Source organism: Wasmannia auropunctata, unplaced genomic scaffold, assembly GCF_000956235.1.
Source record: "Wasmannia auropunctata unplaced genomic scaffold, wasmannia.A_1.0 LD334204.1, whole genome shotgun sequence".
Taxonomy (NCBI): domain Eukaryota; kingdom Metazoa; phylum Arthropoda; class Insecta; order Hymenoptera; family Formicidae; genus Wasmannia; species Wasmannia auropunctata.
The window spans coordinates 1,540,455-1,556,570 of NW_012028686.1; the positions used below are offsets into that span (position 1 = coordinate 1,540,455).

At 39.2% G+C, this 16,116-nt stretch overlaps 1 protein-coding gene across 1 annotated transcript in view; it reads right to left on the reverse strand.

Annotated features, from left to right (window-relative positions):
• Positions 1-10,425, reverse strand: part of LOC105459212 (homeobox protein aristaless-like) — a 121,909-nt gene extending 111,484 nt beyond the window's left edge. The window contains exon 1 of the mRNA XM_011705050.1: positions 10,278-10,425. Within this exon, the coding sequence (XP_011703352.1) occupies positions 10,278-10,425 (148 nt within the window). The remainder of the gene's footprint in view (positions 1-10,277) is intronic.
• Between the last annotated feature and the right edge of the window lie 5,691 nt (positions 10,426-16,116).

The following is a 16,116-nucleotide window of genomic DNA, read 5'->3' on the forward strand; positions in this document are numbered from 1 at the left end:
TTTTTTTTAATTAGTTTTTTAGTTATAATTTTTAGTTATAATACATTATTTTACTCGATGTCTGTATTTAGGTAAATTGTTAGCATTATATATTACTTAATTAATTTAAAGAGTTCGTCTGTGATATAAAATGCATGTGTAGCGAAACACACAGCGGGAACGCAAATTCGATTTCCATGATTCCTTGCAATTTGATTGCGTTTGAGATTAAAATGTCTCGAACGTGCGGGAGGGCCAGTTTCGAGACGAGACAAGAGCGGATGCGGATGAAGCTGAATGCGGAGATGATCCTCGTCGTTGCGCTCCCCTTCGATGGGGAGCGTGGGTTTCGGTGCGGCGCGCGCGGCCATGCATTCCAATAAATAACGAAACAAAGGAGCTGCGAGGCCCACTCCGCCCCATCTGGTCCCAGCACCGGGCCCCGGACGCGCCCGCCGCCATATTTACATCCGATAACGAGCCGCCGGCAGATATTTACATTTTTAATAGCATAAACCCACAGAGCCCCGGTCGGCTCGCTCATGGCAACGCTTTCCTCTCCTTTCCGCTCCCCTTTTCATTCCTTTCCTCTCTCCTCCTCCCGCCCCCGGGCTTATGGCCGTTCGCCATCAACAACCCCACCGCCGACGCCATTTATTAGCCTTAATTGATCGAAAGGGGTCTCTCCCACCCTCGCGTACTCCCTTTCGTCTTTCCCTTTTCCATCTTTCTATTCGCCTCGCGCGAGCCGGTTCGCATTTTTGTCCGAGACGAAATTTCATTAGGTTGCGACGAGGAAAGGAAACGCGGGAATAAAGAGGAAGAAGAAGGGGGTGAAGGGGCGAGGAAATGAGCCGTTCTTTTCACCGCGCAGCATATGACGCTGGCGCCTTCATAACGATTAGGACCGGCGGCGAGTTAACAGGTGATACCTGCGGAGATCACCCGTGACCGATCTGTGTTTTACCCCATCTCGGGACAATTAACCAAGGGGAACGCGCGCCGGTGGAAAATATCTGGTTAGCAGGGAGGCGAGGGAATTCCTGAGTAATTTTCCTACCTTAATTAACTGCGCGTGTATAAGATACCTTTCGACAACTGTATCTATGCAGAATGAATCGAGGAAGCTACAAAAAATTTTAGAGCATACAATGCCTACGTGAGTAAGAAAATAATTATTAAATATTAAATATACTTATTAAATATACGTATAAATATAATTCTCTCGACGAGGAGATTTTTAACTCTTTCGTGTCCACTGGAGCTACGTATTATGAATTATAAAATAAAATATCACTATGTACATATCTCTATATTTTCATATCTGTAAATATTATTTTTTTATAATCTTATATAAACATACACTTTTATACAGACACACACACAGATAGCCGTGTTTTTTATATAAAAACTTCTCAACATAAAGAATCATGGTCTTTTATTTCTTGTCGTTACGATTTGGTGATAAGAATTATTATAAATAAAATAGCTTGTGCAGAATTGTAACTGCCTTGAAATATTTTAGTTGATTTAATCAAAAGTTAGAAAGAAATTTTTATTATGCATAATAACTTTGCAATGCCAATTAATATACAGTGTAATAAAAATACAATAATATCTAGAAAAGTCTTCAAACGTTTTCAAAGTGTCAACAAATTTTTATGAATTGATTTTAGTTATCATGTAAAAAAACATAGGTAAATATATTTTGTAACTAATAAATAATTTGAAAATTATCAAAGAGATAAGTATTTGTTTGTGCTTATTTCTTTATAGCCTTTTTATTTACTTTTTGAGTATAGGAAGCTTTTGAATGCGCTTTCACTTGCGCTTTTTTTCGTTTTATTGCAACGAAAATTCAAAACTTTTGCAAAAATCGAATGACGTTACATAGAGGAAATCTGCTATAGCGACAATAAAGCAATAACACGTACAAGTAAATCGCTTCGTCTGTGAAATATCATCACTTTGATCCGCGGCTCACGTTTGAGCAATTAAATTGGTAATTAGGCGATCGTCGTGCACCAAGAGCGGGGCCCAGTTGTCTTTAACTCATGCGAACCGCATAAAAAGCGTAATCTATTACGGGTAGGATATAAGTTGCTCGAGTTTGAAGTAAGTTAGTACCGAGGGGGTGGCTGCACCGCTCCAGCTACGGCCGCGCTCGTGGGAGGGGTTAATTGGATGGAGTGTTTGCGCTCGCAATTAGCGATTAGCAATTACTTCCTATGCGAGCGGATAGATGGGCGGGAGGAGGGGAAAGAGGAGGCTTTGAGGCTTCGGCTGTTTCGGACCGACGGAGCGATTAATGAGCCAATCGGCTAATAACGCGTCACGCAAGAATACGCGGTAACCGTTTTGCGTCGCGTTGCCGTTGTACGATACTGTGTTGCCTGTTGTTACTACCCCTCTTTCTCTCTCTCATTCCCGGCGGTCGCGGCGGTTGTTGGCCCTCGCCAACGTCGCCAACTCCCACGAGGACCGTGGTCTCGTTAGCGGATTACGACACTCTCCCGCGCGCACATTATGCAGGGAGCAGTTTAGAGAGCGGAGTCAAAATGGCGAGCGCGCGCGCGTTAATCCACTTTCCGCGGTCAGTTGCGCAGCGATTGACAAATATCTTCCTCGAAAGGTGCCGGGAGAAAGCATTCGCGCAAGACTGAATATTGTTAAATAATACGCTATACAATAGAATAAATTCTACATTAAATGAGTATCAGGAAAGATCGTGGAAAAAATTCGACATTATTTTATTGTAAAAAGATTGTAATGTATTTTTATTAATTCTTATAAATGTATTATTTGAAGTAAAATATTAATATGGTATGGTGTTGCAATATTTATATATTTATATATTAGTGATATAGAAAACTCGTGAAAATTACACAATCCAATGTGGAAATTTTGCATCAGTGAAAGTGTTTCTTGCTCAATATGTATCCAATTACATGCTTATTCAAATTATTACTTTATTACTATACATTCTATACAAAATGCTAAATACTTAATCAACGATTAAAAGTTTCTGCAAAATACTTTGTCAGATTTACGCCACGGTGGTGTAAATTCCGAGCTCGTCGGTGATCGCAGACTGGAAGTTTGCGCGGGACGTCCGCGACTCCCCACGCAGCCTGTATCCCCGATAATTGGTCTTACGAGCCGCCATTTAATAAATAAGCGATACAAACGATCGCCACGCGATCGTACATTAAAATTCTCAGCGTCGCTCTTCGTTTATCCGTCAGTCCAATAAATTCTAGCGATACTTCGCAAATCACCTCTCTCGGGTCTCGCGCGTTCGACAGAGGGTTGCGCGATGCTCGAGAGGAGAGAGATCGAGACTCGTGGTATCACGGCGCGGCGGCGCCCGCGAGAGAGGAGCAGCCGCGAATTTCTCGGAATACACCGTGCCCACGTGAAATATGTACACACGTATACGTGTGTATGTGTGTGTATGTGTGTGTGTGTGTGTGTGTCTGCGTGTGGAAGACCCGGCGCGGGATAAAGCTCCGCCGCTAATTGGTGGCGAGGACGAGCCGGTGGTGAACGCGCCTGCACCACCACCGGCTGGCTCCGCGGCTCGCGTAATTCCGACTAATTTATTTGATTGCGCCAGCATGCCCGGCTCTCCTCGTCGTAATAAGACTCGCCCCTGCTCGCCTCTCTGCCCTACCTGCCGCCCGGGCCCAACCCCCGCCGCCGCCAAGAAAGTAAAGAAATGCCCGCCCGCGTTCGATCCTCGATACGGTTTCGAGTTTCAACCTTGAGATCGCATCGCGCGCGAACGCCGGCGCCGCCGTTTGCTCGACTCGCGAACGGCTTGGTGCGATTAATTAATGGATTCGAGACGCCGTGAGCCTCGAGCAAACATCTTTTTTTCTAAAATGTTGCTATTCTTACAACAAATCAAACAGAGACATGTTAATCTCTATGTTAATAATAATAATAATAAAGTGTGTGTATACATGTGTGCCAGCATTATTTCGTATTCCGTTGATACATTAATTTTACATCGCGATTTCACATCGGTTTTTTTTATATATTCTTTTATTTCCATAATCATTACAAATGTTAATGTTAATGTAATTGCTTGGCTTGATTTGTCGACTCTTGTTACATTTATTGTTTACCATATGTATATGATATTCTAATCTCATATTCATATTGATACACTTTTTTTCTCAATATTGAGACAATCTATACGAAAAAGTACAATACGAGAGTTAATATGCCTTTTAAACACCTTTTCTGTTATTTAATCTTCGTATCATTTTTACAAAATCAAAATTCCAATTATTTATGAAATAGAATCTGATTTCAAGAAATGGCAATCACGCAGTCGCAATTTTTTCCTCTTCCTGTCGACGAAAGCGCAGGTTCTCGCGGGTTTTCTCGCAGTACCTTAATAGCTCCTAACGAGGATCGAAGGCACGATAATCTCGTGTCGCGCATGCGGACCCACGCGAATGCGCGTGTGTGGGTTTCAGATGCGCCGTAGAAACCCTTAATAACAATGTCGCTCGCAGTTAGTACATGGGCGGTAGGTTAGTTAGCTAAGACCGCAGATGTTCGCCGCTCGAGCGGGAGAGGGCTGAGAGAAAGAGCGGAGGGGTGAGGGGCGAACGCTAATAAAACACAATTAGCGGACCGACCAATCAGCGATCAACGCGGCACTGTATACGCACGTGTAAAACTCGCTTCGGCATTATTTACAGCCCGCCCGGCGTGTATTATTGGCAGGGCTCTCTTTGTTTTTTGCAATTAGCCGCGCGCGACGTTGCGAGAACCCGTGTGGAAGTTGACGTTGAAATTTTTGACAGTTCCTCCGAGGAGACGTTCGTCTTACAATTAGAGAACGTGGGTCTAGGACTTGGGATATTTCTTGGATTTGTCTAGTTTTAAGAACCGTCGAAGGACATCTGAATAATCACGAGCTCAATGTATCTTCCACAACAATAAAGAAACTAAGTAATTTTTTGCGATAAACGTAACACATTTGTACGCAATACAAATTTTTATGCAATCTATTTCATTCTCTGTGAAAAATTCGGATTATTATAATATTTATCATACATCTTTTGTAAAAGATATAATTATTGAAATGAATCCATAATTTGAAATGGGTAAGTAGCGAGTGATAAAACGATTTAATTATTTATTCGGTAAGAAATGAAATTCTTCTGGAAATACAATATATTTGAATGCCTGTATCTGAAATATATCTATATTTGAATAAACGCACATTGATCTTTTGACAATATAAAAATTACTTAACATAATTCGTCCGTTTATTTTAAAAGCGCATGAAAGAAATTATGATATGTATTACATAAATTCATTTTCATATAAAACATTTACATTAAATTACACGTTAATTACGAGAAGTAGTACGATGACTTTGTAAGATTACAAGCCTCGATTATTAGTCTTGTTAATCGACTCGCAAATTTAATTCGTGCGCCATAGATTGCGGCTTGTCGCGTACTTATAAACCATGTCCGATGATTATATCTTTAACGATGCCGTCAATCGTGCAGCGTTTAGTGAATAATTCTAACAGCACAAAATGCTTATTTTTATTTATTATTTATAATAGGATTAAATTTTTATGCTTGATATTCTTAATTACAAGTTAGAAAATTTATCAAGTACATTATATATCAAATAACAAATCATCAAAAATCTTTCTTAATCATATTTCTTATTTAATAAATCATTCTCTTAATCATTTTTCTTGCAATTATACATTAAGAGAACAAACATTTTATTAAGTTTCGAAAATGTCGCTTTTTGATTAAATTAAATATAATAATAATAAGTAAAACAATGATAAAAAAAATAAGTCTTCATTCTGGCGAAGAAAGAAATTTGTATCGAACAGTACTAAGAAAGAGATTCTCGTAAATATGTCTTAACGTTCGAAATATTAAACGGCTGGTTTCAGACGTAGTCGACGATAAAAAGTTTCGTAATTTTATGCAATTATACTGCAATCACTAATTTGAATGGAGAATTTGTGAGCGCGGGACTGTAACGTTTCTACAACGATGAAATTTTAAACGCGAGGGTGGGTCGTTTCTGTAATGGGATAACGGGAACTGATGGGAGGATATAAAGACGTAGCTTTACCCGCCGGGGAACATCAACCCTCGCTCGTGAAAGCCAATCGAGCACGAACAACCACCCTAATCGCGGAGCGCCATTGGCTCGGAGTTACCCCAATTCTATTACACCTTCTGTCATGGCCATTTATAGCGTTTAATCGACCAGACCGGATTGTAATATGGCGGCGATAAACCCCCGGTTGGGCTATGCACATGCCATCTCATCCCCCGAGATATTTCTATCGTTAAATAGAAAAGTCAGCGTGTGCAGTTTCGAGGGAAATCGCGAACGCGCAAACGCTTCAAATATCTTAAATTACGTTTGATACTTTTAATTTCGCATTAATTATTTTTCTGTTAATCGTCTAAAAGAAAAGTAAACTTTAGAAAGAACTAAAGCAACGGAAAAAATTAATTAACGACGTTCTAAATTAAATAATAAATTTGATCAAAATATTACTGTTTTAATTGTAATTTTGTTGAACTTTATAATATTTCAGCGATTATAGAAAGTTTTATATAATAAATCATATTGCCTGTGAAACTTATCGTGAAATTAAAATCGTGGTGCATTAATACGGCGAATATAATGTATAAAGTATATAAATATATTTGACAGCAATTTTCGAAAATGTTAAAATAATATCATCAGCCAATCGGATAATTCGAACTTTTAGATTGAAATAAATATTCTTTTATCGACTCTGACAGTAATTACCGCGGTAAAAGTAACTTTAAAACATTTTTACTCGCTGTACCGCGGTATTGTTAAGCCACCTACTTGAACCCGCTTATCTATGCGTCTGCACAGTGGGTAATTATTTATACCCACTTTTAAAATATTTACCTACAAAGTACGCAAGAGTACGCTAATAATACCCGTGAGGCATTAATGTGGCGATAATTATACAGTCCTGTCCTCTTTCCGAACATCGATGACAAAGTAAACTGAAAAAAATTTACAATTGTGCACGGAAATTACTTAGCAATAATCGAGTGAGAACCTGTTCATCCTCTATTTCTTTTTGCGAATAGAAATTAATATATTTATATTTATATATCTAGGAAAAAATATGAATATATACATATATATCTAGGAAAAAATGTCTAGGCAACCAATAAGAAGTTCGGCTAACAACAATAGTAATTCCTCTTGGGTGATAATGATTATCTTTTAAGATACAATTGCCACGTGTCTATTTTCTGTCGAGCGAAATTCATTAACTCCTTCGTGCACCGCGACTACATTTGATTAGCAATTCTTATTTTGTACGCGCGCTTATCTGTATGCAACATAATTCGTTTTACGTGTCTCGTAAACTTGATCGGGCCCCCGGTGTATGAGTCGGTCAATGTACGGAGGTTTACGTTGAAGATTAAAGAGTCGTATGGGTGTAGCGTGTGAGGCAAGCAAGAATTTAAGACGGGACGCATCCTAGTTTCTCAGATAAAGAAAGCTAAAGGTTACGCAAACATACGGCGCACATATGCAGTAATAAATAAACGAGGACGTGCAAATCAATAAGTATTTTTGTTATTAATCAAATAAAACCTTTGACGCTGTACACATCTAATTTGTCGGCTGCCCCGATTAGAACATCGCGTGATGCTCGTCGCGCAATTTCTCCCAATTTAATATCGCGGTGTCTGCGTTCGTCATCGTGTTGCGGCGCGCACCTAATTTGTTAATCAACACGCTATCTTGTTAATTATCCGATAACAAGCCGATAGTTCATAGAGAGTCGCAGGGAGAATGAGATTTCGTTATCGTGCGAGCTCGTTTCGCTTTATCGGTCGACGACTAAATGGTAATTCGCTATTTATTCGTCGCAAGAAAGTCGAGTAATGCGCGTTATCGTAGCCGGGCAGGTATTTTGCATATCGGCCAACTAGAAACTCGGCCGCGGCGCGGTGCAGCGTGCGACAGCGTTTTTTTCCGTTATTCCGCGCTACGTATCGCTTCTCCCGCGGCTGCGTTCGCTAGCTGTGCGGATGCTCGCGATGCTGCGGCAGTCGAAAATCGAAAGCGTTTAATCAGAGTTTGTAGGAATGTAGCTTCCAATTCGCACATGAAAAGAACGATTTTGTTGAAAAATTTAAAAATTTTGTTGGGTATAGAAAATAATTCTTGTTGGATCATCAAAATAATTTTGTTGGAAAATCAAACTGATTGCTAGGAATAGCAAAACGTTTTACAGCAATGCTTATCATTTTTGAGTTTCCAACAAAAATTATTTTTAGATCAAAATTTTTTTGATCTAGCAAAATCATTCTTTCAGTATAGGAAAAGTCATAATTTTGCTTGCAAGCATGCTAGTTGTACGAGTATAATGCTCGTCGAACAAATACCTTGAATAATTTTAACAACTTAAAAATTAAATATTTATATAATTATTAAATATTTAAATATTTTACTATCATGTCTTTGTAAATGTAATTTTCCAACGTAATGCTATAATACATATAATAAATATGGATAAAGCTAGATGCTTTTAAATTATATTCTGCAATAAATGTAACAATTCGAAATTTATTTAATAATATGAAATGATTATTAATCGCGAAAAAAATAGGATCAAAGTAACGCCAAGAAACGAGCGATGAGAATACATACGAATTGTCGTTTTCCAAAAATCTCTGTGATTTAGGAATAATTTCTGGCAGGGAAGGGCTTACGGGAGTGATGTAATAATTTGCTCCAGATCTCTAATTGGGCATCGTTTCAATCACGTATTTATCTACACCGTCGATACGTGTCGGCAATAACGACAGCGATACGGTTTTTGCTAGATCCATGGGCGGACTAATTTCAAGTTAATCGCCGTCTTATCGCGATCTACCGACTTTAAATGCGCCTTAATTAACTCCGCCGCTCTTATAAGGGCGGCCGGTTTTTGCTGAATCTCTGGCACAAAAGGCACTCGTGGGGAAAAAGTAAACCCCGGGACCGCGGTTTCTCAAGCCCCCGGAATGTCGCGCGGCTTTGATCGAAGAGGTAACTGATCGTCCATCCGAAAAGCCCGATGTCACGATCGATCTTTTGTTTTCCCGATGTTTCTTCCCGTGGAATTTAATGAAAACATTCGCATGCTTCTTCGAACTAATTTCTCGAGTGTTATTACACGCGGGAATTTTTATAATCCGTCTCGGGGAATTATAATGTCTCACGAGTCGCATGCGGGTCGACAAGCACTTTCAATGTATAAATATGTATTATATTACTTACATTTTTGTCTGTTTGACTATTTTACTTGGCCCGTTAAAAAAATATGCCGCAGATATTTAGACCTCTATCGGAATTGATAATTTCCTGCTATTTACGGCCGCGAGAATTAGACCGCGTTTCTTTCTTTTTTTTTTTTTTAGAACCGCACGAAATCTGGTCGCGCGAATTCCTTCCCGAGTCGCAAGCGTCAAGTCCCGCTCGATTTGTGCGTAAACACGTACGAGACTATCACTCAAATTATTCCCATATATCGCTGTAATTAAGGATTTCCGTAGCACCATGTAATCAACACGCAGAATGGAGTTTTTATATGACGACAAATTACATAGATCTAGTAATAATTACATTTTCCAACTTAATCAACGCAATAATTAACTTGTCTACCAGATGGCCTTAGAATATGATATACCTGTCACTTATCATAAACATAGTCGTTTATTTCTACTTGTATACGGGAGGAGCAATGAACGTTTTTGTTTTATCTGTCGTATGTTTATCAATATTTTTTTATATACGATTAATTCATATCAATTTCGTATATTTTCGAAAATTACTGTCACACCCATCGTCATTATATGTATTTTTGATAATCGAGATTTATGTCAGGACTACGAGTGTGATGACTGTTAATTTTCTTTTTCGCGTCTCGAGACGCAAATTGTGCACACAAAAAAAAATACTAAAAGAAGTAAAATAAATATTGTAAAGACATTGTAATAAAATTAAATAAATAATTCAGAGATTTAAGCTGGTATGTTAACAACATCAGTTTTCAATATTAGGAAATTTATGAAAATATTTGTTGATTTCTGTGTACTTCATAATAGAAGTGTACTTCGTAAATATTTTCATTTACTGGAGATAAATATGGATATATTTCGAACCGTAAATTTCTGGAATTACGGAATTACGATTATGATTGTTTTGATCGGCGCACGATCACTTAAGTGAATTAATTAAAGACTCACTTGACGGGCGCTCGTCGTCCTGTGCGGGGAACTCCGTTTCCTCGACGTCAACCAGGCTGCGGATGCTGAAGACGCTCTTCGCCACTCTGGTCTTTTGCAGATCGCCGACGCCTTCCGTGGCCCTTCTGGGCGTCGTGCTGAGATCCATCGTCGACAGTCGCACTATTTTCGCGAACGGGAGCGAACGGGGGAAGGAATCGGCATCTCACGTCCTCTCATTGCGCACACCGAGATCGTGCCGTCTCCGTCGTCGACGTTGTCGTCCGCATCTTCGGCCTCGTGACCTCATTAACGAAATTACAAGCGAGTGTCGTTCGCGTGAAAAGCCAGTTTCCTCGCACTAATCTCCTTTGCCGATATCGTTGGACGATATTCAACGCGCAATTACTCGGCGCAATACTTGGTGCTCGAGAGGTCTAATTTGCAGCTCGAAATCGGACAGACTCGATAACAAAATCTCGGATCACTTGAATATGTCGTTCCCCACTTATGTCACTATTCTCTTGAAAAACGTTGCAGCGTCCTTTCTCGTTTTCCCCCTTCCTTCCAGTATCAACGGGAACTTAACGACAACTTGATCTGTGTTATGTACAGCGGTGTCAGAGTGTCTCTCTACGAGAGACAACGTGGAACTGAACGTTTCCGAACGAGAGAGATCTTCATGTCGAATTTAAGAGGAGCGTTTTGTAAAATAACCAATAAACGTAAGATATTGAAGAAGGGAACGGACCCAAAATTCATGAGTTTATTTTCAGAATTGCTTTAAATTGGACATCCAACTCAATTTTCGATCGTGTGCGCAATCGTATGTCGATACTTATTTGATCTCCTTGTCAACTTCCTGCCAACTTCGATAACTTCGTTCGATAACTACCTGTCAACGCGAACTCGACCTCACGGAGCTCGATTTTCATAAAGAGTTTACCTGTCGCTTGTCTTTTCATTTGTTAACACACGTCGCAGATATGTCACACCTAAGCTAGATAGCAGACCGTCGTCAGTTGAGTCGTCATGCGATATCTCTGAGGATTCGACGATAACTCGGTTTTTAACTCACCACAGTTTTTCCGAGTAGCAGATACAATGATCACGTATCACGCGTTATCGATTGCACTTTTTTCTCTCCTCGTGATCCCGGAGGTCGATTATCTTCGAGTGTCCGATGATCGCGTCTCCTGACGTTGCGCTGCGATTCGCGTTACCACACGACGGATCGTTTTCTCGTGAGGAAAATCTCTCCCTCACGTGCCCGATCGTCCCGCTGCTGGATCTAGTCGGTGATCGCTTCGCACATCTTCCACTTCCGGGTAAGAATGACCGTTCTCCCCGTTTGAGAGGGTCTTCCCATCTTCGGACGGATCATCGAATTATCGGATTATCAGCTCCGTTGGCCGGAAGTGCGTTATCACATTAATCGTTATCAGGAGCGCGTTACCGATCGTGGCGTCGGCGCTGTGCAAAAGTTGCTCCTGCCGGGTCTGCAACACGCTCACGCACACATACACATACACACGCACGCACCTGAGAGGATCGATGAACTCTTTCACGATTCACATCGTCCAACTTTCGGCCGTCCTTGTTGTGTTTACGAATCGCGGCGCCTCTGATTCGATCTTCCTTCTGTTTTCGCGCGGGATCACGACCAGTTTCTTAAGATCCAGTCTCTTCGGAGCGAGTCGGCGACTCCTCAATCTTCGCCGTGTATCGAGCAAAGTAGCCCCTCACGCGATTATTTTCGATTTTCGAGCAGCCACACGATCAGCTGACGTTCGACATGTAATGACAGATGACAATCGACAGAGATCTTACCCTCCTCCCTAACACCGTGCGAAGTGACATCAATCTAAGATTATTTTACGGAAACGCTTCGAAATCACTAAATGTGGCAAAACTTCCAAGAATTATGATTGTAGGTATATGAAGTTACTTAAACGCTATGAACAGATAAAGGATGTTGATTTTTTTATCACAAATTGCTGATATGTTCGTAGTCAATTACTAATGGTCAATCTTTATTTATCGAACGCTTCGAGATAAAGTAAAAAACACTTTTCCCAATCAATCGAGGGACTCTTCTTTATTACGGCTACAACTGCTGAAGACTGCTCACAGTGTAGGCTCTAATATTTGTAACTGTAAAAAAGAGTGTATAGGGTATCACATTTTTCCACATATACTTAATTGTCTTTTCCGAGATATTGTAATAATCGTTCCATGAGTTCACGTAGATGTCATATTCACAACACAGTGATTTTTCCTTGAACCGATTATTTGCATCACGATGTCCATCAAGCACATTTGTTTAACTTATCGAAATAACGTCAACGTAGAAGAATGTGACATCTCTTATCTTTCCAAAAATATTCCTCTACGGTTGTACGGTCCCAGCACGGTTTACAGATATGTACGTAGGTAGTCATATCCAATTACGATACGTTCCATAGAACCAAATGTAACCGATTGTCCGCGTTGCGATTTGCATCACGCACACTTTTCTAACTTTCGGAGTCCGATCGGCGTGCCTTTGGGGCACGTTCCGCGTAAGGGATCGCGACCGCGTCACCGACGCGCGTTTCCTCGGTCTCAACCGCGATCGGACAGCCGGCTCGAAAGCGGACTTGACAGCTCCGTCATGACGGAACGAGACCGCTCGAGAGAGGCGAGAACGAAGCCGTAGGCGCGCGGCACACACGCGTATCGCGAACTCCTGGCCGGCAATGTGCGCCGCCGCGTTCCCTCCACCTCGAGGAGGTCGATCGCTCGCGCTGCCCAAGGTGATACCAGGTGGTAGAGGGGAAGGTGTGGAGAACCTGCGGACCGCCTTCATGGTATAAAATGGAGTTAGATACGGTTGAGAGCCCGCCCATCGGGATCCACCCACTGAAACCACGACGAGAAGAGTTGACTCAGAATCTTCTCTTCCGGAGGCTGTTCCCTCTCTGACGAGAAGAGATAACGGCCGACGTGCTCCGCGTGCACTTGGACGTCTCGGACGTGCGTCTCGGTTTCGACGATCTTGCCGCAAAAAAATAATTATCGATCTCGTCGGACCGATTTTCTCGAGGCCTTAAATTTGAATGTGGATAAAAAGGTGATTTAACAATGCTGTGATAGTGATGTACGCAAATCGATCTCCTTCGTGATATCTATAATAAAACTCTCTCAACGCAGGAAGAAATAAAAGAATCAAATAAATACTATTTTCACAAGAATAATAATTACGTAAAGGTAATCAACTCCGTTTCGCTTTCGGTATGAATGTAAATTTCAAAGGAGTATTTTAAAGAAAAATGAGTAACCTGTTTTTACTGTATTAAAAATTAATAATTCGAATCTTTTTAAGACTTTTTTAACATAAGAAAGGAAAACGAAGACTATTATCTAAATATATTTTATGTCTATAAATGTGCAAGAACTTGATCGTGTCGAATTTTGTTAAACTATTAAACATAGTATTAAGAGCAATATAAGTTGAAAATTTGAAAAAAGTGATTTTTTATTTGTTATCGCAAGCTATATTTATTTTATACTAAAAGTTAAAACCAGTTGAATCGTATAGTCTTGCTTCTGGTAACAAAATGCAAATATTTCTTTCTTTTAAATATTAAATTTTTTCAACTTTTAAGGTAAGTTACAATACGATTATATACGTCAAATTAAAAACTAAAATAAATAAGTATAATTAGTTTATTTTACTTCACCTATTTTTTAATTATAATATTTTTGTTAATTACTGTTATATGTATAATACTTTGTTATGTAGCAAAATAACATTTTAATATTTACATAGGCTTTTATACGACTTTTACACTACTCGATTTTGGCACTTATTACATCAACTTCTTGTTACTTATATTTGTTTAATACTTTCAATATTTAATATATAATATTTTTTTATATTTATTTATATTATTTCTCTCTCTTTCTCTCTAAAACTTTAATATAACTCAGAAAATTCTGCACTTGACAAAAATGTTGGAAAAAGAACTTGAAAATGAATTTTTAAAAATTGGAAAGGATAGTGTGGGAGAGAATGTTTGCATGAGTAAAGAAGCTTGATAAGTAATTCTCTTCGGTTTATTTCATATGTAGTATATTCATTGATTTTTAATACAATACGTAGTGCGTTTAATAATTCGCCATAATAGCCAGCCATTAGAAGCACCTCGAACGGCAGGAAATTGCGAAATGACAGGTTTTTGATTATTGACACCGAACATTTCTATACAGAAAAATTCCGCAGTACATGGTGCGTGAGTTCAATCCTTTCAAGTCTATTATTTACAAAACGTCATCGCAATTAAATATAATTTGATTTTTCGTGCATTTCGTGTATAATTTGCGTAAAAACACTACTTAGCCTACTTATTAATAAAGAAAGTAATTACGATTTTTCGCAGCTTAGACTTATTTTTCAACCGTGCGTAATATATACCAGCGACTTACGCAAGTCGCAACGACAGGTTGAAAGTTGACCGAGGAAGGTAAAATGAAAATGCAAATCTGAAAGAGATCACATTCAATACGGGTCTACTAATAATAACCGCCCTTAGAGGCGCTTCGCATCGCTGAATTTTAACGGCAGACACTGCCCTGCACAATCCGACGAACACAATTAATCTGGGTGAGTAATACAATTCCGCAGTGACACGTCGCTTTACAGATCCTTACATGACTACGATCGACGCAAAAAAAAAAATCTCGAACGAATCGAAATACGGAAAAAGGACGGTGCGCGTTCGCTGTGTATTGCAAATGCGCGAATGTCTAACTCTGAGGTTCGAGGACGAGTATTACCTTGTAACGAAGTCGTAATTTTGTACTTCTAATCACGCAAAATTAGATTCGTAATTCCTTTGGGAATCCATATTTCATTTACAAATTCAAATAATTTTCTCTCTGTTGCTGGAGACAAAGATAGAAACAAAGATCAGGGATTTGGATATATGTTTATGCGTAGTCATTAGAAATTATCCAATAATAATTTCACTCTTATTGTTGATATCTAATAATAAAACTCTCTCCCGTCGCAGGAAGAGATGAAAGAAACAAAATAAATATTATTTTTACGCAAATAATAATTACATAAAAATAACCAACTCCGTTTCGCTTTTGATATAAATGTATAAATTCTAAAGGAGTATTCTAAAGGAAAAAGGGTAGTCTGTCTGTTTTCTTAAAAATCCATAGAACTTATATATTTGTAAAAAAAAAAGATATAGAATTGATGATCTGTGCAGAGAATAGCGCAGATTATCTGGAAAATACAGTCTAACAAATTAAATTCGTATTTTATATATTCTTATAAAATATTACACAGTTCGAATTGGTAACCAACGTAAACTAAAAACTAAAATAAAAAGCCGACGTGATCAGACGTCACTGTGTTATCGCAACTTTGTGCTAACGCTTTTTGCGAAGCGATTCCGACTGTGTCAAAATCTCGCTCAAAATCGAAGGGCATGTATCTTTTCCGCGCACCGTTTATTACAAACAATAACAAAATACTACTATCAGACAAATATGCGAGAAAGAGTAATAATAAAGATAAAGATATAATAGAAAGGTATAAGAGAATATTAGAAGAGCAAAGTGCCAAATATGAGTGAAACCGCAATAAAAGTGACTGAGATTGACTTTCAACAAGATTCTTCGAAATCTTAACACAAAACAGGTGCAATCGCGACAACGACGAAGGATGAAGAAGACAGACGTGAATCTCAACGGGTAGTGAAAATATATCAGTTCTATTATCACCGGCGTTTTATTGACAAAATGATTGACGCGAAAATGTACGCTCACTTTGATGAGAAAAACTCGTCAATGTTGTCATCTATCG